The sequence below is a fragment of the Nylanderia fulva genome, unplaced genomic scaffold (genome assembly GCF_048542155.1).
Source record: "Nylanderia fulva isolate GAGA-0341 unplaced genomic scaffold, ASM4854215v1 Scaffold180, whole genome shotgun sequence".
NCBI classification, from domain to species: domain Eukaryota; kingdom Metazoa; phylum Arthropoda; class Insecta; order Hymenoptera; family Formicidae; genus Nylanderia; species Nylanderia fulva.
Genome location: NW_028190056.1, coordinates 95,604 through 120,648, shown reverse-complemented (window position 1 = coordinate 120,648; position 25,045 = coordinate 95,604). Strand labels below are relative to the sequence as shown.

Here is a 25,045-nt window from a genome sequence, read left to right as displayed (position 1 = left end):
ACTAAAACTTAAGCGAAAATTACAATTATTATAAAATAAACGTTTCAACCGCACGCGGTCTTCCTCAGTATTTTTTATATTACAGTAATTATTAAAAAAACACAAATTCATACAAAAATTCTACATAATATCAAAAATTAATGTTAGTTTTTCAATAAGAGTCGACAATTTATAAACAATTAAAGCGTGTTTCAATCCGTCATATCCAACAAATGTTCACCTTGATATGATCTTTGATTTTAATCAAATCTCGAAAAGTTTCATCGTTAATATGCGAGAAATTAATACGTTCTGTAGGCGCTACAATTAATAAAAAATTTACGATTAACGCATGTCAAAAATTAAAATATATATCCTTAACAATTATCAATATGCTTACTTGACATCGTCCTTCTTGACAATTTTAACCACGTTTTTTTGAAAAAGTTATTGAAGATGACACAAGACAAGACCAACAATATAAAAAGACATCTCATTTCAAACTCTACTTAATCGAAGAATGTGCGTGTTTATATCTAATACCTATGTTTAAACCGTTAATGTCCTATTTGTCTTATTATTATTTATTGTTCGCTAATTTATCCAAAATATCAAAATAAGACTCACTGAGTAATTCAGTATCTTTGTTTAAATTTAGCCCATTTTTTGTTCTTTAATATGTAGCATCTCAGAGATGAGTCTTTTATAATAATTATTTTTGTTGTCCAGAATCTTTACGTTATCCCAATTAAATGTATGGTGTTCATTTCTTATGTGTTCAAAAATTACTGAATATTTCGTTGAGTCCAACCTGATATTATTTTTATGTTCTTTTAGTCTCGTCTGTAATTTTATTTGATAGAACAACTCTAATAATTGCTCGATAAGTTGGCCTTTTTATCTATTACTAGTTGTATTTACAATATACGAGCGAAACTTTGTATTAATTGATTTTATATATATATATATAATATTGCATAGTTTTTATATCTTAATTCATAAACTCCATATGCATAAACATAAAATCACAATTTATATTATATAAAAACATTCTTTATTTCGAAATATTTCTATTAATTTTTTAATTATTTTATCGATAAATCTTTTTTCCAAACGTGCAAAAATAAAATTTTCTTGTCAGGACATAATGAGATCGATCACATCAAGTGCTATACATTTTTTGTTTCTTCTCTTTTTTAAATTGCAAAATTCTCTTTTAAATTCTCTTTTAAATTGCAAAATATTTATATTTTATAATGTGTATGTTTCATGAGGTTATAATATGTGTAAATGTACGTATATGTGACAAAGAGTATTGCTACGTGTGTATAATTACATATTTAATTTTAGATAAATCTAAAATTAATACAGAAAATGAAGTTTAATGTTAATTAAATTAATAAAACAGTCTCGCCTTTTGATTTATGGAAATTATTTTATCGATTTATTGATAACTTATAACAAACCTAGTTACATCGCTATTATCTCACATATTATTGCACACTATAAATGTGTTAAAATTATATTAATATTATTACTTTATTAAATGAAATATTGTATTTTTACATATATATATTTAAATGTCAATAGCCGTCAAAGACAAGTTTTATGATATATATGTACATAACCATATAATTGTTAGAGATCACATCTAAGCTTAAAAAGTTATATTGTCCTTTTTTTAATCTTGCAATTGTTTTCAAAATTATCCTTTAAAAACAAAATTTTGTATAAAACCAAAATTTCGAGAAAAAATTTGATTTTACATTTTCTATTTATTTTTGCATATCATAAAATCATGTCGCCATTACATTGCTAGTTACAGAATGAATAAGAAAATTTACTTTTCTATATATACATTTAGACGTTATAAAGCCATTACTATATGTATATTGAATATAGTGTTAATAGTATTATAGAACTAAAAAATAGTTTACAAAAGAGTTTAAAACCTCGATGCTTTCGTATAAGTTTATTATGAGTTAGCATTCAAAACTTACAAATATTTGTGCAATTTTAATTTTTCATGACCTACACAAGATTTCTTTGATATAATTTTTATTCCAAAATCCGTATTTATTTCGTATCTATCATCGATACGATCCATTATATCCATTAAATATCTATTAATACAATTATCTCTAGTGTGCAAAATCAAAGAGTTCATAATATATTATATGTGCATATGATGATGTATATTACAAAATAAGACTAAGAATTTATATTTGCACAGTATTTTATAATTGTATAAGTTATAAATTATATGCACAGATATCAAATGAAAATTATATAAGATACGCAATATATTATTTGATATCGAATTATAAAGTTTTGTTTTAAATACAACTCTGAAGTATTATGGTAAATATATAGTATTACGATAAGCAGAATGTGTTGTTTTGCAAAATTTAATGAAGCAAGTCGCGCGAGATGACACTATATATTTGGCAATACTTTGCAAAGTTCAAGGTCAAATGTGATATTTGTATACTTACTGATACCGTATACATATAACATTATATCTTGCCTAATATACAATTTATAATACTAATATTACAAATTTTGCATCGCCAACGCATCACTATAGTATAATCTAGTAAATTAAGTCGCCAAATTTTGCAAATAATTATTCTCAAAAATCAATTACATTCAATTACTGCAATTAATTGTGCAAAAAGCACAAGTGATTCAAGCATCTTGAATTGATCAGTCTCTTATCGCGCGCATTTGACCTTTTGTCGCTCTATACTTCACAATTTAACGAAACTAATCGTAAGTAATACAACGCATGTACATATTGCCAAAAAATACTTTTATAACCACACGCTATTCGGTCAATTGCTCTATACAGTCGATTATTACTAATATAATTGTCAAACGAACAAGTCAGACAAATCGGCACATCAAATAAAATATTTAATAACTTACTTGAATTATTCAAAAATTTCCATTACTATATAAAAAATGTGTAAAAGAGCAATTATATGTATATGCAACATTAAAATTATATTATGTGTGATAAAAAAAATTTGTTTTGTCAGTTATTCGTCAATAATATAATAAGGAAAATATAACATTTTCCTTATAATAATTATAAGGAAAATATAACATTTTCCTTATAAATCGTGTATCTTATTTATGTAATTTTACATATTTTCATACAATACCTATAAAAATATGTAATACCTTCATTACATACTTTTTTACAATGCAGTTATTTTTGTCACAGTGTAGCGTTAATGAATCAGTGTTACACAATGTGATATTAATAGCATACGTATAAATAAATGTGGATCTCTCGTCCGAAGAAAAAAAATGATTTAAATCATCTCAATATATCCGCGTGTGTGTCGTAATTGATTTAAATCATTTATATATATATATATATATATATATATATATATATATTTAATACTTCAGAATTATAATATTAAAAATAAATACTTTTTAAAATTTAATATCAAATAACATATTGCGTATACATATATCTATATAAATTTCATCTGTGATAAATATGTGCATATAATTTAGAATATATCATACATACACATCCACACACACATATATAAGAGAAATAACATACATATATATTGACTATCTATCTTTAAAATAAGTATAATTTTTAAACATCTTGTCACTTCTCTGCATTTAACATCAAAATAGCAATAGAGATATTTTAAGACATAACCAAATGTTATGTCTAGGTCAAGTATTTTTATTTTCATTTTAAATATTTAGTTTTAGAAAAATATTATATTAAATATTATATCATAATAAGTACACCGATTTTTGTTCTTAAAGTAGAATGTCTAATTAGTGTTCAATTATGTAAATACGTAAAAATAATTATAATAATGCTGATGATTTAATAATTTTAGATAGATAACATGTCACATATCTTAATGCCATCGGGAACGCGAAAAATCCTTTCTTTTGGCGGAAGTTCACCAATTTTATACCGATCTAAGATTGTCCTCGCGACAGCAGAATGTCCGGTGCCGATAAACGCCAAAGTCGCGTCTCGTCCGGCATATTCCAAAAGGACATCGTGGCCGCCCGGATGATTCTTTAGAAATTCCGTGCAATCGTATACATAATCGTAAATCACCAGCCAACAGCTATTAGACGTATCGTGCCAAGCAACCTCATCTAAATGGATCGTTCGAAGCTCGTCGTGCGATTTTTCCTTGCCTGAGTTTACCCTGCGTCTTCGTTCTTTGATGTCGTCATTTTTCTCCACGAAATTGTCACGCTCGACTTGCAGCAAGGTTTCCTTGCTCGACGATTTCATATCCTCCAATTCGAAAGAGCAAAAATTTAAACTTAGAAGATCCATGCTGCTACGGGTAAAAGCATTTCCTCTGCAACATGATCGAGACTACATAAGTTACCTTGATCATTCTTAATAAAATTTAATGTTGCGAGAACTAAAAATTCAGAATATCACTCTTTTGCTTTTTCACGTGTAAAGTGATGAGGCTTAAGCTATCTAAGCGAATGTTGTATTTCGTAAACATAAATCAGCTATGCTTAATGCATTATATGTATATACGTTTATATTTAATATATATATAGTTACTAGAAATCTTTGTTAATAAATTAAAATCCTAAGTTCACGAGATAACGTAAAATTTTATCAAGTTATTAAAACATACATAACTAAGACTTATTGTTTATGCGTATAAAGCTAAGAAACAAATACGATTACAAAACATACTGCAACAGTATATAACTAGATATAGTAAATTATTAAATTTATTAAGTTTTCTTATATATGTATAATGTCAATGTCTTTCTATTGTATCGTATATAATAACTTTTTAAAGCACTGTTTAAATGAATTAATTTGTCACTTGTTGCGCTCGCTGCAGTTTAATTAATTAGATAACAAAGAGCACAAAATTTATTCTATTTTTTTTTAAATCTCACAATGTGATTATTAGATTTAAAATAATAAATCATATATATATATTTAATTAATTAGATAACAAAGAGCACAAAATTTATTCTATTTTTTTTTAAATCTTATAATGTGATTATTAGATTTAAAATAATAAATCATATATATATATATGATTTATTATTTTAAATCTAATAATCACATTATATAAGATTTAAAAAAAAATAGAATAAATTTTGTGCTCTTTGTTATCTAATTAATTAAACTGCAGCGAGCGCAACAAATGACAAATTAATTCATTTAAACAGTGCTTTAAAAAGTTATTATATACGATACAATAGAAAGACATTGACATTATATGGTACATATATAAGAAAACTTAATAAATTTAATAATTTACTATATCTAGTTATATACTGTTGCAGTATGTTTTGTAATCGTATTTGTTTCTTAGCTTTATACGCATAAACAATAAGTCTTAGTTATGTATGTTTTAATAACTTGATAAAATTTTACGTAGAAGAGTATAACGACACGCTGTGATAAGTTGATATTTGCAATTGAGGAAAATTGTGAAACTTATGCCCCGTTGATTATCGATTATTTTGTAGAATTGACTAATGAAAAAAAAAACACAATGCGAACACATTGGAAATATTATCTTGATTGCAAAAGGAACGGGATTGTAAGGCCGATCAATTTTCACAATTTGTGACGCACAATCGTTAAACAATCCCAGACACGATAATTCGAGATATATATGTTTTCAAATCCACCTACAATAGCGAACGTTTCTGCCGAGAGAGTTGTCTATCAAGAGACATCGTATAGCGTACTGAGCACCCTAGCACTACAGAAATCAATTCCTTTGGGAAAAGAAAGTAATTCTATTACCGGTTGAAACCTAATACGTTCACATACACATGGTATCGCCTTGGTCACGCACTGTCGCGGTAAACGAACATGTTGTTTGTACAGAACACAAGCATCATTTCAGTTGCTCGAACCAGTTGTATTCGAATAAAAAAATTAATTTTATTTTTTCCTGGTCGAAACTCCGTTAATGATTACTAATCAAAAACAATCAAGATAAAAATGCACACACACACACAATTAATAAAGCAAATTAATAAAGTATCCCGCACTAATATGATGTAAAATGGATTTCGGTTAGGTCAGGTGGTTTTTTTTTATATGTTGTGGCTTATGATCCGCGCTAAACAAAAGTAAATAGCATCGAAGCTAAATAATGAACAGTTACTGAGCTAAAACCAGTCAAACAATTTTGACTGTGTTCCATATTTGACTGGCTGTAAATTAGTAATTACGTAATATTATTTAACTTTGAGTCTATTAAATACATTCAGCCTATTTTTGTTCAGCAGGTCATAGGATACAACATATAAGAAAAAACTAGCAGATTTTATACCAAGATTCAATTTTATATAAGATTAGTAAGAAATTTTTTAATTTATATAAAATCCCAAATGAAAAAAATTAAATGCCGATCAAATCAGCTAATTTTCTCATATGTTGTACTCAGATAACACCATGTCGAAAATTAGCGAATAAGACATCTTTCAGAAAATCGTTAAGACATCTTTAAGAAATCTTAAGATATGATATCCAAAAAACATCTTAAATATTGCACCAATTTTGGACATGGTGTTGTCCGATAGCTTATGATCTATTGAACAAAAAATGTAATAAACTTAAAACTAAATAATACTCTTTAAATTTCTTGGAGTGAAAACCGAACACTCTCATTCCAAAAGAATGGAATTTTACTCCAAAAGAGTGAGTAAAATTCTACTTTTTTAAATTAAGATTGTTCAGTTTTTACTCCAAGAAATTTAGAGAGTAGACAGTTACTGATTTACAATCAGTCAAACATGAAAAACTTAAACTTCCAACTGTTAGAGAAGAGAAGGAAGAAAAGAGAAGACACGATATATACTTTTTTCTTTGTAAATCTTACCATATAAAATTATTTCTCCTCTTTTTATCAATTTCTCCGTAAAGTTAATAATCTCCCGTAAAAATTTCAAGTAGCTGAATGTTTTGTTCGCACCAATAGCAATTCGGAAAAAAATGTCAAGCGCGCTCTCTCTCTCTCGTAACACAGACACTTTACTAAATGACAATTATATTTGTCTGTGATTTTATTTTTCTCCGCTCGCGATTCGCGACGATAGATATCAGACAGTCAATCCGACACGCGTCACACTTTTGTACACTAAACAGATATGAAGAAGAATGACTAAAAGGACGCACTTTTTTCAAGATGATGTCTATACTTAGGGACAAACTCCCAAATTTGATATGTTTCGGATTCTACGGTTTATAAATGAATGATACATCACGATCGTGACGATTACGCTATTACTTAATAAGCCACTATCAGCACTAATCGATATCAGGCGCTCGTAATGTAGTGCGTTGGTTGAGTCATTTGATTGCTTCACTCTTGACCCGAGAATACAGACGTAAATTCATTTTTTGAACATTGTAGAACATGTATTAGTTTTAATGGCGTATGCGTATATCATCTAATGTATACACACCACACACACACATTTTCTTATTTATCTCAAATGTATAATAAGTGATACAATATACAGGGTGTCCGGTAACTAACGGACCAACGATTAGAAATGGATTCTTTGGTCAATTTGGGAACGATTTTTCCTCAGCAAAAATGTCGAAAAAGGTCATTTTTTACAACTTTCCAATATTTGTCATTATGTATCTTTGTAACTAAGCCTCAAATTAAAATTTTATTATAGTAAACTCTACCTGAAATTAACTGAAGAATGTAATTATGTTAGACTTTTAACTCCAAAACGTTTAGTTTTCAAAAGACCCATTTTTTTCAATCGCTTATAACTCGAAAATTATTGACTTCTCAACATTTTTGCTAAGGAAAAATCGTTTCCAAATTGGCCAGAGAATCCGCTCTTAATCATTGGTCCGTTAGTTACCGGACACCCTGTATAAGACATTACGCACAAGAAAAACTTAATAATAAATCACACATTATAATATTCACTACATTATAGTATTGTATAATATTATGTAATACTATATTATATAGGGAACAATATACAGTGTGCTTCTAAATTACTTTAGGAGATAATTCTTTATCGAAAATTATGAAGATTTTTCATATAAACAGATTCTCCTATATCCCTTTCTAAAGAATTACACTCTTCCAAAGGGGGAGATAAAAATTAGATTTTTAATTTTTGTTTCAAAATTTGGAAAAGTTACAAAAATGAAATTTGATGGATATTTTCTTCACTAGTAAAACGGATATTTATTAATGTTTTTTTCATTTTTTCGTATCGTTATATAAGAGGATGAAACTAACAACCTCTATTCAATTTTTTATTCGAATTTTTTAACCCAGTTAATATGATTATCTAAAAATATGTGTTAAAAAACTTGATTTCTTTAAAAATCTTTTTTTATTTCTCTCATTTTTTCGTAAAATCAATTTTCAAAAAAGAAAAAACCTAATTTTCACCTTTTCCTTTGAATAAGTGGTACTTCTCAAAGAGGGATGCAGGGAATATATGTTTATATTAAAAACCCCTTTAATTTTCAACAAAGTATCATGTTCTCAAATTTTGCATATTTATTTAAAAATACCCTATATAATCTTCTTGACTTATTTTCAAATTATATACATTATTTTAATTTTTTAATTTTTTTTTATTTACTTCTTGATCAGACCATTATTTCTTTGAACGATCGAGCTCTTTCTTGCTATTGGAAAATTATCACAAACAATCCGTTCTCAATCTGTTCTCTTCTAGCTTCGAAATATGTAAATTTAATTCTTCTCTGCGTCCATTCATTTATCCTTTAAGTGTTACATTTTATGTAAGAAAGATTTCGGATATTTTTATAATAATATTTTTCTAATAATCTCAAAATTTTAATTGCCTCTAGTAATTATTTTGTTCATGTCAATCATGTGTGTCTTTAAACGGAATTCCTTGTAATAGAAGAGTTTTCAATAGAAGAAGATTTCTTGATATTTGTTTCCAATTTTCAACAATTAAAACTCTTCAATATTAGCACAACACACATATACATACATTTTTTGAAAAATTTAGATTACTAGAATTTCGAAAAACAAAAAATCGATTTTATATTTATAATTTATAGATAATAGAGAAAAAATATAAATAAAACTAAAAAGCATGGTTGTTTATTTAACCAGTTGTCGATATAGTAGAAAATGCAGTGGGTTGTGCTACTGTCAAATACAAAAATGATAAGTTTTTTCGAAAATGTTTGTTTTTCATCAATAAAAAAAAAGAAAAAGATATGGTCCGTTCAACGATTTGCGTATACATGGACAAAATAGCGAGAAATACCGGCGGTCCAATATTTCGGGGGCTTTATGCCATTCATTAAAGGCATTGAAGTTACAGTTAACAGTGAAGAGGGAAATCATGAACGAAAACCTGCCCGAAACGGAAACAAATTACAAGTTCTCGTTAAACGGAATATAGAACACTTCTCTTCACTTCTTTTAATGGCAACTGGATAGCTATATTGTTTCATCCACAGAGTCAAAAACGCGTATATGAAATATAGAACAGATATTTTTATTTATTTACTTATTTATTTAAACAAATAAACAGGAGAAAAACTCTCTGGTATAATATTCCCTTGTAGAAATTTATCACTATAGTAACGCCAATTAATCACTTATATCGAGTACTTAAAATACTGATATACAGTAATTGAAGTACTCGAAATTAGTGATTAAGTACTCAAAATAAGTGATAAATTAGCGTTACTAATGATAAATTTTTATAAGGATTAACTTTTACAAAATACAAAAAAATACATAATCAGTGAATATGATAGGAATTTTTTCTAAGGTACATAAATACTTTTCACAATAACTCAATTAATGAAGAGAAAAGATAATAAAAGAGAAAAAAATTCGCTATACAAAACAACAATGAAGAATCTTCTTTATTAAACTTCGATTATTAAAAAAATCAATGTGATATATCGGCCGACTACAAATTTGCCAACTCTACTCGTCCGACCGCTGCGCCACGTCGTTGCGCACGTATGTACACGTGTTACCACCAATCAGAACGATACTGGGCCACGCGACGGCGCCGCGACGCCAGCGACGTTGACGACGACGACGATGACGGCGACGTCGATGGCGGCGCCGGTGGCGGCGGCTCCGACGGCAGCAGCAGCAGCGGTGGCGGCGACAGTGACGATGACGGTGCGGTCAACGCTGGCGACGGCGCACTGCGAGTCTGATAGTCGTAATCATGCCACCCTGACCTCACGCACATTTCCGTGAGCAGCACGGAAAACGAGCGTGACGTGACGTAGTAAAAAAAAAGAGAGATTTTTGCCATAACCGCGACAAACGTAGGTGAATAACGACGAAACTCAACTACGACGGTATATATTTGCAACGGGAACGCGCACGAGCAGAAGTGGTTGTCGTCGCAAGGAAGGATCGGACCGGTCGCAAACGATTCTCTCTCGTTCCTACTTTTCTTTCCATGGACAATGTCCATGCGCGTCCAAACGTCGCGCTCATAACGAATCACATAATCGAACCGTAAATTCTCATGCGACACATGTCGATAAAAATTTCAACTCAGAAACGCATACGCGACGAAGTCGAGGCCTTGCAGAATCCAGAATAATAAAAAGATGCAACGTATTATTAAAACGCCATCGCGAATGCGAGAATGTGAGCAAACATCAGATCGATCAATGATCAGCAAGATGTGCCAAAAGCTCGTCGTACGTTCGTCTAAAAGCGCAAAACGTGCGGCCTGTGAACGAGAGAGTACAGCACGGCGCATGTACGTTACATGTAGAAAATGTTGTCCTCGTGACACATATTAGGTATATACAGGGATGCACACTTGCGTGCGTCGCTAGTATGCCGCGTGAGAAGACACTCGTTTAATGCCGAGGAACCGGCGAAGGCACACGCGACGATCCGCCCTTCGGCGAACGACGACTCGCGTGCAGGTGGACGCGCACTTGCGTCCCGTCCGGGAGTGCACGTGTGTGTATGTCCGGGAGGGACCAAAGGTGCGAGACGACGACGCCGCGCCACCGGCGCTCCGCACGCCGCACGTGTTACTCCGGAGAGCCGAGCCGGATCGATCGCCCGGAAGTGTGCTCGAGCCCGAAGCTGTGCGGTCATATATGCGTCTTATATTCGTCGCGTGCAGATTTTCGCGGAAGCGATCTCACCCCGGACGAATCGCCTCCGCTGATCGTCGTCCCGGTTCGGCGATCATCTTGTCCGCCTAAATCAATCCTCTGCACATGATTCCCTGCACGTCGATTTTGCCTGTTCCCCGTTTCGAGTGTCGGTGTGATCAAAGTGAATCAATTGCGTATATCTGTCAGGAATGAGTATGTGATATTATCTGAGGATGAGTTTTTAACGTTTTGTTAATTGGTGATTAAGTGTCTCTAGACAATGTTCGATCTATCAAAGTATTCGTCCTTGACGTACGTACAGAATGTTTCATTTCAATTTTTTGCGAAATTTGAATCGAGAGATAATTATCCGTAACTCCGAACAATCTTTAGAAAAGTAACTATTTCTTTATTTCTCTATATATTCCATTCCGTCTCTCTTGCTGGCCTAATTTTGTATCCCTTTTGCCGGGAAATTTTCTGGGAAATAAATCGCTTACGAAATTGCGTTCGAAGTAAACGAGCAAAAATAAAGAGAGGAAAAAATCGTAAAATTTTAGCTTAATTAAGAAGAATTGCTTCCTCGCATGCCGACAGAGAAGCTGATTGAATCTAGACCACAAACTTTGCTCTCTTTCGACGAGATTCCTCGATCACCTTGAATCTTGTTCATTTGCAAAATATGTGCATAATCTCGAAGGACACGCGAAATATTGTTAATAAACATCGTTATTTCGTAAAAAGGAGTAAGGAATAGGGAAAAATAGAGTTGTCAAGATTTGTGTGTATCGTTTATTAAATCGTCGAGTATACATATATTTTTTTCTCGAGTCATCTTTCATCGCATAATTAATTAATCTAGTAAATAGCCACCATCTCGTGATAAAAAATAATTGTTTTGAATAATTTATTACATACGCCATTTGGTGAATAATGACATGTTAAATTCATTTTATCGTCGACACTGAATCCTAGAATCAACGACAATCAGCTTGTACTTGTAGCCTCTTTCGTGCATCCTGCGTCTACTGTTTGGTCTCGTCGTTCAGGCTTGAATTCCGACTCCGAGTTTTGTATGCGTCGACACGCGCCGTCACGGGTAATAAACGATAGATTGTGCCGAGACTGTGCTCCGTTGGCACATTTCTGGTCACCTTTTCGGGCAACAGATCCGTGCAAAGTGTAACGATAGCTTTTTGCAAGCCGAGACACCGGTCGTTTTTCTTTTTTTTTTTCTCGTCGCGCAACCACCCAAGTGCAGCTCGGCTGTCACTTTTCGTTAGCGTCATTATTAATAGCGAAAGCATCGATTAATTGATTTATATTATAAAAAAAGAGAGAATATGGCACGCGTCGGTAAATAATCCCGTCTCCTCCCGGCTTCGTTTTGCCATCAATAGAGCGTAGCATACCCCGTGATCCGACGTCAGACTTGTACGGATCATCGACTTTGACTCGCCTCGTTTCTCCAACGTATGTTGGAACAACCCCCTTTCCCCTTCCCACGCTCTGTAATCGAAGCCTAGTTCTTATCTCGCGTTCGCGGGGGAGTAACTGTCCGATATCACCCCGCTTCATTAAAAATACAGCCTCGCCGAGAAGACACTATCTATAGACACGATATTCGCGCGATTAGTGCACCAGCTTATTTTCTTTTTTTTTTTTTTTTGCCAATCACCAACAATTGCGTTTTGTTCTTTTTCCTTAAATTACACCACCGAAACGTGAAAATTACGATAATCGGGACAAAAAATTGTACGTATTTGTCATAATTAGCTTCTTGGCTCTATCAACGCCAACACACTCGCTCGCATTCGCACGGTTTGGGCTTAATCCATCTTCTTATTATTAAAATTCATAAAACCCCGATTCTTTGTCTCGCCAGCGGAAGTACATCTTTTGCTATAATATAGTCTTCTCGCGACGAACGAGATACAAATTGTACCGATCGACTTTTGAATTGTCATTGTTTGTTGAACCCTAGGCGTCCCTTGAGCGATATTATCAGTAGTGCTAAGGCCCGGTTAGCAAATATCCACCTCGGAGTCCACCGCTTTGAATCACTCTCATCGCGCATCTCTCCCGCGAATCCTCGATTGTTCGCGCGCGGCGCGCGCGTGCAAGAACTCCTACTATTTATAAATTGTCCGAATTCAGTCGCGTTGGCGAACGATTCGACTCGGCAGAGCCGCTGCTGCTGCTGCTGCCGCAGCTGCCGCACTGCCGCCTCGTGTAAGGAACAATTTGCTACTCCATGGTAAAAATAGAAGCTCCTAGCCAGCTAGCCGAACTCGCGCGGCTAGAGCTGAAAGGCAGGCACCGTCCTAGCCGCGCAAGGCGAACAGACAGACAAACGGCAACGTATGTTCGGCAATGCAACTGACTGTGTGCCCCTGTGCGAATGCTGATAACGCTGATGTAGATGTTGCCGCTTACCGATGTTGCACACCGAGCTAGAACGGCGTTTCGCCGTCCACGCGAAGAAAGAGCGTCCGCGCGTGTGTGTCCACGTGTGTCTGCTTTCCCTTTTCAACCCCCATCTCTCTCTCTCTCTCTCTTTCTCTCTCTCTTTGTGCGCGCGCGCGCGTGCGTGTAAATGTGTGTGTTGCGTGTATATACATAGAGTTTGTTCTGCTTTCCTCTTCGTCTTACTTCCACTTTGCAATCCGCTCGAGGTATAAACTCAGTGTTCGTTGAGATTTCGCCGTGAGATCAGTCCTGTGTCATCTTAGTCATCGACCGATCTACTGTAGATAGATCTCGTGTGGATGACTCATCAGGGAGTTCTATCGGATCTTCGTTTTCCAAAGAGAGCGACAAATTGAAAGAGAAAAGTTTTGGAATGAAGAGTCAAGGAATGAGAGATTAAACAATAAAAAGCGCAAACAAGACGAAGAAAAAAGAGAGAACGAGTAAGAAAGAGAGAGAGAGAGAGAGAGAGAGAGAGAGAGAGCGGGAGGGAGCAAAAGAGAGAGAGAGAGAGAGAGAGAGAGAGAGAGAGAGAGAGAGAGAGAGAGCCACATTCCGAGCGGATCACGGATGCTTATAGAAGCGTTGCGTAACGGCGTCAGACGAATAACGAAAACGCGGCTCCGTTGAGCTCGTTGTCTAATTTCGACAGTTTCGAGAGAAAACGCGATCTAGCGCGCAATTCCCGTCGGATTTTCTCGGACTTGAGGGCGACATCTTCTAATGGTCATCATAGCTCCAGAGCTCTAGAGTGTCCTATAGGCCGAATGCTGGATGCGTGATTTTCGAGAACTTTTAGTGAGATTTGACTTTCGTTGATCTATAATCGCTGGCGGCTGCGAGACGACACGTGCGTGTGTATGTGCGAGTGTGTGCGTATGTAAGTGTGTATGTGTGTGTGCGCGCGAGTAAGTGAGAAGGAGACCGAAACGGTAGTAGAACAAACGAGGTGATGGGAGACGTTGAAACGTTTTGAGATTGGCGGCGATTTGATATGCGATTGAGGATGCGAACGAAAGAGAATGGATAAAAAGTGCTCAAGAGAGTGTATCAATTCCAAAGCCGCGACTATTCTTGCGTGTAATCTCCCGGCACCGGAAGAGAGCGAGAAAGGTTTCGCGTTCGCGATTGGGAGACGTAGATTCGCGCTCGCATGTTCGGTTCCTCGAAGTCGGACTAAAATTAAACCCCGGCCCGGCGAGGCTCACTGATTCTTTTCTCACGTCCGGCTTCTCTTTTGCGAGTTGCGTCGCGATGACAGGCGAACCTTGAGAAATTCGTGGGGCTTGAGGGTTCGCGGTCCAGGGATTGACGCATGGTTATCGCGCCTCCGCGATCTTCCGAGCTTAATAGTAGATTTCAGCAAACGTACATGTTTGCGTCTCGTCACGTTTCTTTCAGCGACGTCGACGCATAGATACATACGTGCCACTGTTACGACCAGTCGACGCTCCCCGGTAAAATTCTACGGTGCTATTGTAGAGATCCGGTGAAGGCGGACGCGGAAAGGCAGCAGGGAGAAGAATGGAACGATATCCGAAACCAGGCACGTGCAGACGTTGCTGACGAAGGACCAAGAGCACAATCAAGACGACTGCGACAGCGATCGTAGAATCGAGACGAAGACGAAAAGGGAGGAAGGCGGGTTCAAGGAGAGACCAGAGAAAGGTGATCGGGAAATCGAAGTGCCTGCCTGATAACCGCGAAAGATGCAGCAACAATCACACTCCGGTCAGCAGTCCGGGGCGCCGAATGGAGTAGCGGGGGGCACCCAATTGTCACAAACAGGTGGCATAAGTCCGGCACAACCGGGCGCGACCGGTACCGCCACCGTGGCGTCGAATCGTACGCAGGTTAACGGGGGCAGATTCGACTTCGACGACGGCGGGACTTATTGCGGGGGCTGGGAGGACGGAAAGGCCCACGGCCACGGCGTGTGCACCGGGCCCAAAGGCCAGGGCGCCTACTCCGGCAGCTGGCATTTCGGCTTCGAAGTATCCGGTGTTTACACATGGCCTAGGTGAGCAACTATCGTTGATACCGACTACTTGTTGAATTGAGCGCTATCTATTAAGAAATAGTTGCGCTTCACTGATCACTCCACTGGATGGCATATGCTAGGGAGAAAGTGAACAAAAGTGTATTACGTTTTGAAGGCCCGGTAACCATCTGATACAGTAAAATATGCACTTTTTAGTGTGTGTAAAATTAACATCCCAATGTAAAAGTTCCGAACTTCGGAGTGTTATTCACTTGAATTCCCAGACAACACCATGTGCAAAATTGGTGTATAAGATATTGTTAAGAAATCTTTAAGACATCTTTGAGAAATCTTATAATATGATTTCCAAAAGACATCTTAGAAACATCTTAAAGATATCTTCTGCGCCAATTTTAATATGGTGCTGTCTAGATTTAAATATAAATTGTATATATATTACAATATATAAATAACTTCATTTTTAGCATATTTTTACTTTATCAAGGTTACCTGATATTCAATTCGTAACACGTTGTCCTGTTAAATATTCAATGTTATATAAAGATCAGTATTGCGCTCCCTTATCAATGATTTCAATAATTTTCTTTAATGCACAATATACGCATGCACATACAGATATAATTCACCAAATTGATCTAGTCTAGTTGTCTTTTTTTTTTACTTTTTTTTACATGCAAAGCTAATTAATCTTACATTCCCTTCGCGTTGGCGCACTCTCGGGATGTAACGATTAGTTCAATGCTGCTCCTCTGAGTTTAATTAGGAAGGATTAAAGCTAAGCTCGCTTAGCCGAGTGTATGCTTTTCTGCATAGCTGATTATCCGGTATTATACGTTATACTGCCACCCGGCGTTAACAGCGTTAATGTTTGCATCAAGTAAGGCAAACAAGTACTAAACACAATGTATAAATAATTTAAGTCTAAGTTATATTTCGAGAGACTCTTGATAGCTCTTGTCTTTGATAGCTGTAAAAATTTTTTTCGGTAAATTTCGATTAGACGTTTCATTGACGGTTTCGTGGCGAATTCACGTGACTCGTGGCGTCGCATAACGCGAGATGAGCGAATGGCGGACCTTGACACGGTATCCCGGTATATACCGGGGAGGGTATCTCCCGATCCTGCGAAACTGGGTCACCGAACGCAAGGACAACGAGGACCGGATCACTAAGATTCACTTCAGGATCTAGTTCAAGGTCGGGAATAATGGTTGAAGTTTTCGAGGATAATCTGTGCATCTTTGTGCCGAAAATAAATTTTCTAAATCTTTTAATTAAAAAAATTATTTAATTTAATATTTGTTCTTATAATATAGTTACATTCCTTAGTTTTGATAAAAAAATGATATGATTAGCGTGAAATTTCCTTTGAATCTTGACTTAACATGCAACATAGAATACAGTTAAACATATCAATTTAATGACGTTTGCCTGAATGAATAATGTATTATTTTCTTCCATAAAAAAGTAATGGCAATATATGTTAGTATTTTTAATTTATTGACGCACTGATTGCGCATTCAGGCGCGTTTTCATTTTTATTTTTTATTAGCTAAGAAGAAATTCATCATTGATATTAATTATTAAAAAAAAACTCAGAAATACTCTATAATGTTCTATAATATGAACACAAATTGTAAAATAACTCTTCAAGATTTATTTTTTCAGTTTTTGAAAAAGATATAACATATAAATAATATGCGTCAATTAAAAATAAATTATATAGTATTCAAATGTGTGCGAGGCACGAAAAAAAGAGATTTGGAAGAGATTTAATGATCGTTCTTAAATCATTAAAGTTTCTAAATTATGTATAATATTATAAGCATTATTTCACATAAGAATAATAGAAATATAATAATATTAAAATAATTATTATAATATTAAAATAATTATTATATTAGATAACTATTTTCGATATACTCGTACAAGGTGTCCCAGATTTAACAGGAACAAATTGCAAAAGCAGCAGAACTTATTCTACAAGTAAAAATAAAAAAAAATTATATAAAGTTTGGCTAAAAATGTTTTATTGTAAATAAATATTGAAATAGAACATAAAATAAGCAACGGATTTTCTATTACAGAACATTAATAGAATGATTTAGTAACGCATTTCAAAATGTCATCCTACATGACAATACAAGCTTAATATCGATGCAATGCGGAACTTATTGTACACAGAATCCTGCATTAATTCTATGTGAAATTAAATTTTAGTTAAAGCAGCTGGTTTTGTTATATGTTGTAGATTATAATCTGCTGAATAAAAGACATAATAATCTCAAAGTTAAATAATGGATTGTTATACTATGAACTACAGCCAATCAAATAATTCGCAGAGATCGAATTTTTCGTGTTTAACTGGCTGTAAATTAATAATTGTCAATTATTTATCTTCGAGACTGTTACATTTTTGTTCAGCAGGTCATAAGCTATAATATATAAAAAAACAAGCTAATTTTGTCAAGATCTATTTTATATAAGATTAATGCAGGATTTTGAATCTAAACTTTGTAATAAATTATTTTTAGCGAAACCTCATATAACATTTTTTTCTTACTTTCACTTGTAGAATATGCTTTTAATTTGTCGGTTAAATCTCAGGACACTCTGTATATATACAGAGAGAAAGAGAGAGAGAAAGAGAGAGAGAGAGAGAGGTTGTCCTAATTTAAAAAATCCATACAAATATCTCTGAAACTTTGCGCATTATTTAAAAAAATATTTCAAGCAAAAGTTATTTGATGTTAAGAAGATAACGTTATGATGATCTTTTAATTTTGAGTCAAAGTCCAGAGGGTTATTTCAAGGTAAATTTAATTTTTGTTTAAATGGAACTATCATAATTTTTTATATAAGTCAACTCCCTGCAATATTTTTGACATAAAATTTCAAAGATTAGATGACAAAAAAGTGAATGGTTTACGAAATATTTTGTACTTTGATGTGACAATTTTACATTTACTATGAAATGTAAATATGTTTTGTAAAATATTCCTTTTTCGATGACCTCAACATTTTTATATACAAAATTAATGAGAAGAATCAATTAGTGTAAAGAAAATACATTATTGTTTTTAAGAAAAAATGTGGAGTTACTAGTTGCAAATTACATAGAACTACAGAGAGTTATAAAAAGTTTTTTTGAGACCATTCTCGGCAACAACACACTGATAATAAGTCTCTCTCTTATTATTTATTTTTGCGAAGAATAGATTAGATCAGATGCAAATAACATTTAAAAAAGGAAAAATCAGAATTAAGAGAGATACACGAGATGAAAAATCTTCTCTTCTTCTCTTATCTATATCTAGACTATTTCATTTTTACGTACAAATTGAAGTAAAATCTTCGAGTATATTTTTCTAGTAACATTTTTCGATTTTGTTCTTTATCATTGTGATATTCCAAGATGAAACGGAAGATTCGAATCTTCCGTTATATATATATATATATATATATATATATATATATTCGAATCTTCCGTTATATATATATATATATATATATATATATATTGTCAACTATTTTATGTTTTTAAATGTTCGTTTAGTACTTTGAATTTTGCTGAATAATATTATACAGGGTTTGTCAAAAGTGTGGAAACTCCTAAATAATTTTTGAAAAATCAAAATACGTGTTTTACCATTTTTTTATATTTTCATTTTTATAAAACTTATTTAGGGATTTCCACACTTTTGACAAACCCTGTATATACATATGCTACTAAAAGTGTTTTTCGTATAACCAAAATTATCTTACTTAAAATTATTTGAAATAGGTTTACATGGAAAATTATTTAATGTTAATTAATTAAATCTATTAAATTAAGTATACTTAACTATATTTTGTATGCATTAGCGGATTCTGGAGAAAGGGGGGGGGGGTTACAAATCCTTCAAATTAAAAGAAATAATTATATAATCCATAACTTGCAAATAATTATAATCAATTATTTGCGAAAATAGTTTCACTATTAAACCTTGTAGAAAGTAGAAACCCTCCTCCCCAATAATCAATTTTAGTACCAATAAAATTTTTAGATTTATCAAAACCATGCATATAAATAATCGTATTAAGTTTTTTTAATTAAACAAATATGATACGCCATTGTTTTATTTCAAGTTTAATAATTTTTAAAAACTTCTAACTAAAATACAAAAATTGCCTTTTGTGTTTGAAACAATCAATCGTTTATAGTTAAAGTAAAATAAGTTAAAATAAAAAATTGATAAAAAATATAAAAATATAATTTAAAAACTGAACATAGTGTATATTATAAACACGTGCTTTTTGCCGTTTTCTTTATTATATTTCAAAGTTCGATGTGCTTGATCAGTTTATGATATATGTTTATGTAACCTTTTTATAAAATAAGCCACGGAATATCTCCTTAAATTTGTTGTACTCATTTAAAAAACACCCTGCATAATGAAAATGTTATTGCAGCGGCAAATATTGTAATAGTTTATGCAAATAATATAAATTTTTATTATGCTGTTACGTATGATAAACTAACATTACTGGAAGAAAAATATTGCTAAAAATGTTCATTTTTAAATACTGTCATATTTTCTATTATATATTTTTCATTTAATCTAGTTATTCGTAGAAAAGAGTATAATATATTAAATATATTTCTTCAAATGTGTCATGAAAGCTTCTCATGAATACTTCTCATGAAAGCTTAAGCTATTTTTTGGATTTAACAAAAAATAATTTTAAGTAGCAAAATATACATACTGCGTTTACAAAATTATTTTTTAAAGAAAATAAATTTAGTTCACATTTTGATTTAATCGCACAATTGAAGAAGTGAGTTTAATTAACTTACTTTTTTTTGAATATTATAATATACTTCATTATGATATTATAAAAAGTATATTCAAAGAAAATTTATAAATCTCTCTCTCTCTCCCTCCCTCTCCCTCTCCCCCCCCTCTCTCTCCCTCTCCCTCTCTCTCTCCTTCTCTCTCTCCCTCTCTCTCTCTCTCTCTCTCCCCCCCCTCTCTCTCTCTCTCTCCCTCTCTCTCTCTCTCTCTCTCCCTCTCTCTCTCTCTCTCTCTCTCTCTCTCTGCGACGCAAGTGTGACGCCACACATCACATTTCGATCTGTTATATACATGTATACATATGTGCGTATACATGAAAAGAGATTTTGTAATATTATTTGTGTGTAATATATGTTATTATAGTAAGTATATATATAATATATATATATATATATATACATATATATATATATATACCATATATATATATATATATATATATATATACCATATATATATATATATATATATATATATATATATACCATATATATATATATATATATAATATGTATATAAATCTCTTTTCATGTATACGCACATATGTATGTACACATACATATGTATACATGTATATAACAGATCGAAATGTGATGTGTGGCGTCACACTTGCGTCGCAGAGAGAGAGAGAGAGAGAGAGAGAGAGAGAGAGAGAGAGAGAGATATATATATATATATAGTACAATATAATTATCATATAATTATAATTATAATATAATTATAATATAGTATAACATAATTAAATATATTATATTACATAAACTACCAAAATCGCTTTTTTAATCGTAAAAATACCATGTGCAAATTTTGTACATAACAAAGAGCGAACATTTTATCAACTTCTCTATCATTCTTTTCATATATTCACCTAATACTAATAAATATATTAATGCTTCATCAACGTTCACAACTGTGAAAGTCTGAATAATCCAAAAAATTGTTGATATAATTAATGTAAATCTGAAAGAATATGTTGAAATAAATAGATAAAAAAACACATACGCACATAAAGGACATAACATATACATATAATATATAAAACCAAACTAGGATTAATGTTGTCAATAAAGACAGTCTTAGAATTCTTGATCAATCAGAGCAAAGCAACTTGTCAGCTGATGAGTTAATCCACAACTATCAACTGACAACTGGGGCATTTGCAACCTATTGTGCAATGACCCTAAAGTAAATTGTATTGTCTAATTTGTCTATGTGAGAATTGTATTTTTATTGTAAATCATTAACATTGCGTAATAAAAAAGTATTTCAAATAAATGTTATCAGGTTTGATAACAACTATTTCAATATTTATTACTCAGTTCTTTTTTTTTGTAAATAAAGAGGTCGCCCGTTTTGTCCCAACATTTTTTATATCTATTATATATTCAGGTTTTCTGTTCTATTTCAATTGAAAAAAAATGAAGTTAATGTCCTTAGCGATAGCGAAGAAAACAACTTATAACATTCTATGTAGGATACCCTATATATATTAATATATATACAGGGTTTCTATATAAGTGCAAAAAACTTTGGAAAATGATACAGGGTTTTTATATAAGTGCAAAAAACTTTGTAAAATGATTCTTTGTCGAAAATTAAGATTTTTTCATATATAAACATATACTTCTATATCTCTCCTTGATGAATTACACTTTTATTATCTAAAAATATGCGTTAGAAAGTTTGAGTTCTTTAGAAACTTTTTTATTTCTTTTGTTTTTTTTGTGAAATCAATAGTTTTTAAGAAAAAAATAAGAATCTAATTTTCATTGCTTTAAATAAGGAATTCTGATTTTTCTGTTAAAAAATAGCCCTAAACTACCTTATGTTAATACTCACTACCTTATGTTAATAGCTTAGGCGATATCGATCGAATTTTTAAAAATATCGGTCTTAATGTTGTTCATAATGTTCCTAAAAAACCGAATCATTTAATTACACTCAGCAAGGATAGACTGCCTACAGATAAAAAAACTGAGGTAGTTTACAAAATTAATTGTAAGGATTGCAACGTGTCATACATCGGACAAACAAAAAGACATCTTTGTACACGTGTAAAGTAACATTTCAGCAACATCAAAATGCATTCGAGTAATTTATCAGTTATCAGCAAACATAAAATTGAATTTGATCACGATTTTGACTGGACTTCGCCTGTTATTTTTCATAGTGAAAAGCACGTAAGAAAAAGATAAATCGCTGAAATGTTTTTTATTAAGGGAAATAATAACGCTGTTAATTTACAAAAGAATACCGATCTAAGTAATATCTACGACAAAATAATAAAGATCGTTTAGTCTCCAATAACTCGTCTAAGAGTCTTGACGTGTTGTCAAACCGACACTATGTTCGTTCTTGACATCTTAAAATTATAATTTTATTTTTATTTTTACAAGTATGTTTCGCTTTTTTTTCTTTTTATCATTTTGTAATATTGTTAGTAAAGTAATTTTGTTTTTTTATTGTATTAATCTCTGTCTATGTATATCTAAATCACTTGATAAGGACTCAAAGAAGGGTCGAAACGTTGTGATTGAATAAATAATATTTGCCAGTACGGTCGAGAGAAGAATTTTACCTTTTTTAAATTCTGTCTGGCGATTCTCAAATATCTACGTTCTTATTTTTCCTAAAGTTTTTCAAACTTATTTAGAAACACCCTGTATATATACGTAGTAATGTTTATGTGAAGGCAGAACCGTTATTGTTATTTTCACTGATAACATTATATTTGTAATTATTATCCGTCTATTAATTAAAAATTAATATACCTGTATATATATAAGTTAATTTAATTAATGAATATATATAATCATACAATTCTAAAAGCATAAAATTCTAATGTTATTTCTACGAATGGATAATTACTTAAGAATTGCTGAAAGAATTATTTTATACTTTAAGTTTCTTGTAAAAAGCTTCTGTTCAGAAGATTATCTTTCGCAACTTGTATATTTCAGCGGGTCAGCTTACGAGGGACAATGGCAAAATGGCAAGAGGCATGGCTTGGGCATGGAGACCCGTGGCCGTTGGCTGTATCGAGGAGAATGGACTCAGGGATTCAAGGGTCGTTATGGAGTTCGACAATCTACCACATCCACGGCGAGATACGAAGGCACATGGTCCAGTGGTCTACAGGACGGTTATGGCTCCGAGACTTACGCCGACAGCGGTAAGTATCAAACTTTTATATCGATTAAAATATTCTATTTTTAAATATTTACAACTAAAAAAATGCACGATACACGAATTTCTCTTTAATAAATTATTGAACATGTTCTTGAAATAGGCACATATAAGCGTCCATATACTTTTTTGTTTGTAGTCTAGACAACAAAAAAAAAGATGATATGATAAAGAATATAAAAATACATTTTGTCTAAATTATACACATAAACATTTTTTTCTTGTCTCGTCATCTGTTTTGTAAGAAATAATATTGCCTAAGAAATGCGTGAAGATTTGATTCTAGAATAAGTATTTATTTAGTTTATTTTATTTTATATAAAGAGGTTGTTTGCTATATAACAGTTTTTCTTTTCGCAAACGTTTTATACACATACATATAATTTATTGATTAAAAATTCAAATATATAATTTACACATTGTGTTATTTTGATATATAAATTTATTATTTTAAAATACAATATTTTATATAACTTTTTTATCATTATTATTATTAATATAAATAAAATAATAATTATACAAGAAAGAATAATAATAGTATTATAAAACTCATTTGCTTTTAATCACATATGTGAAGTTTGCTAATATTGGTAAATGCACATAACGATATATTAACATGCAGGAAATTAAACGGCTTACAATGTAGCGTAATAAAAATAAAGAAAAGGAAGAACGTATTATATATTACAGAGAAAGAGAATTATATATATTATAAAAAAAATTTTAATTGTGCAATATTTCAAAAATAATTAGTTGATACAGGTAATTTCATAATAAATTATAATGTGTAAATGTTTCAAGAATTATAATTAACTATAATAAAATAAAATCACAGACACACACACACACAATCTCATATTATATATAATGAAATATATATATACTATCTTATAATTTGCAGAAATATTGTACATTTTTCAATTCTGCTACATGTACATAACATTTTATGTTTTGTTTATGTATATATATATATATATATATATATATATATATATATATATACTAATATATATAATAGCAAGATTGAAAAATGTATTTCTCCAAATTATAAAAAACATATTTTTTCACGTTATGAGGTAATAGATTTAGTTTAAATTAATGCTTTTCTATTAGAAATACTAACAAAATTGCAATATCATATAGATACTATATAATTTAGTTACTTCTAAATAAATAAATAAATAAATAAGAGTTTTATATTACATGCAATGTAGTATGTTTATGACAAGTATTATTATAATTATATAGTATTTGTACAGTTAGTATTACTGTAAGAATTCGTGTGTGTATATAATCTGAACTTTGCATACACCATAATTAATATAGTAAAATAAATAAATCAATAAAAATTATAACACTCTTGTTAAAAAAAAAGTGTTTAAATTGTCAAAAAAATTAAATTAGTACAGTTATTTTCTCATAATCAAACTAATCAAATCGGTTTTTCTCATTTTAATAAGT

At 31.8% G+C, this 25,045-nt stretch overlaps 2 protein-coding genes across 19 annotated transcripts in view; one reads left to right on the top strand and one right to left on the bottom strand.

Moving 5' to 3' along the window:
• Positions 1–1,394: 1,394 nt before the first annotated feature.
• Positions 1,395–7,537, bottom strand: LOC114933361 (cytochrome b5). 3 transcript variants are annotated; one of them, XM_029305886.2, is made up of 2 exons: positions 7,154–7,537; positions 1,395–4,340 (listed from the first exon to the last, which is right to left on the bottom strand). In XM_029305886.2, the coding sequence occupies exon 2, from the start codon at positions 4,313–4,315 to the stop codon at positions 3,854–3,856; it is 462 nt and encodes a 153-aa protein (XP_029161719.1). In that variant the 5' UTR covers positions 4,316–4,340; positions 7,154–7,537; the 3' UTR covers positions 1,395–3,853. The 3 variants fall into 3 exon arrangements, with proteins under 3 accessions (XP_029161719.1, XP_029161717.1, XP_029161716.1); XM_029305884.2 differs by having other exon boundaries at positions 6,858–7,536; XM_029305883.2 differs by lacking the exon at positions 7,154–7,537 and adding an exon at positions 5,660–6,840.
• A 2,587-nt stretch (positions 7,538–10,124) lies between these two features.
• The window catches only part of LOC114933366 (uncharacterized), a 47,692-nt gene continuing 32,771 nt past the window's right edge, over positions 10,125–25,045 (top strand). Inside the window, exons 1-3 of one of the 16 annotated variants that reach the window (XM_085481549.1) lie at positions 10,125–10,294; positions 15,044–15,581; positions 23,359–23,570. In XM_085481549.1, coding sequence (XP_085337675.1) covers positions 15,271–15,581; positions 23,359–23,570 — 523 coding nt within the window. In that variant the 5' untranslated portion in view covers positions 10,125–10,294; positions 15,044–15,270. The other 15 variants (XM_085481550.1, XM_085481548.1, XM_085481556.1 and 12 more) reach the window with 15 other exon arrangements.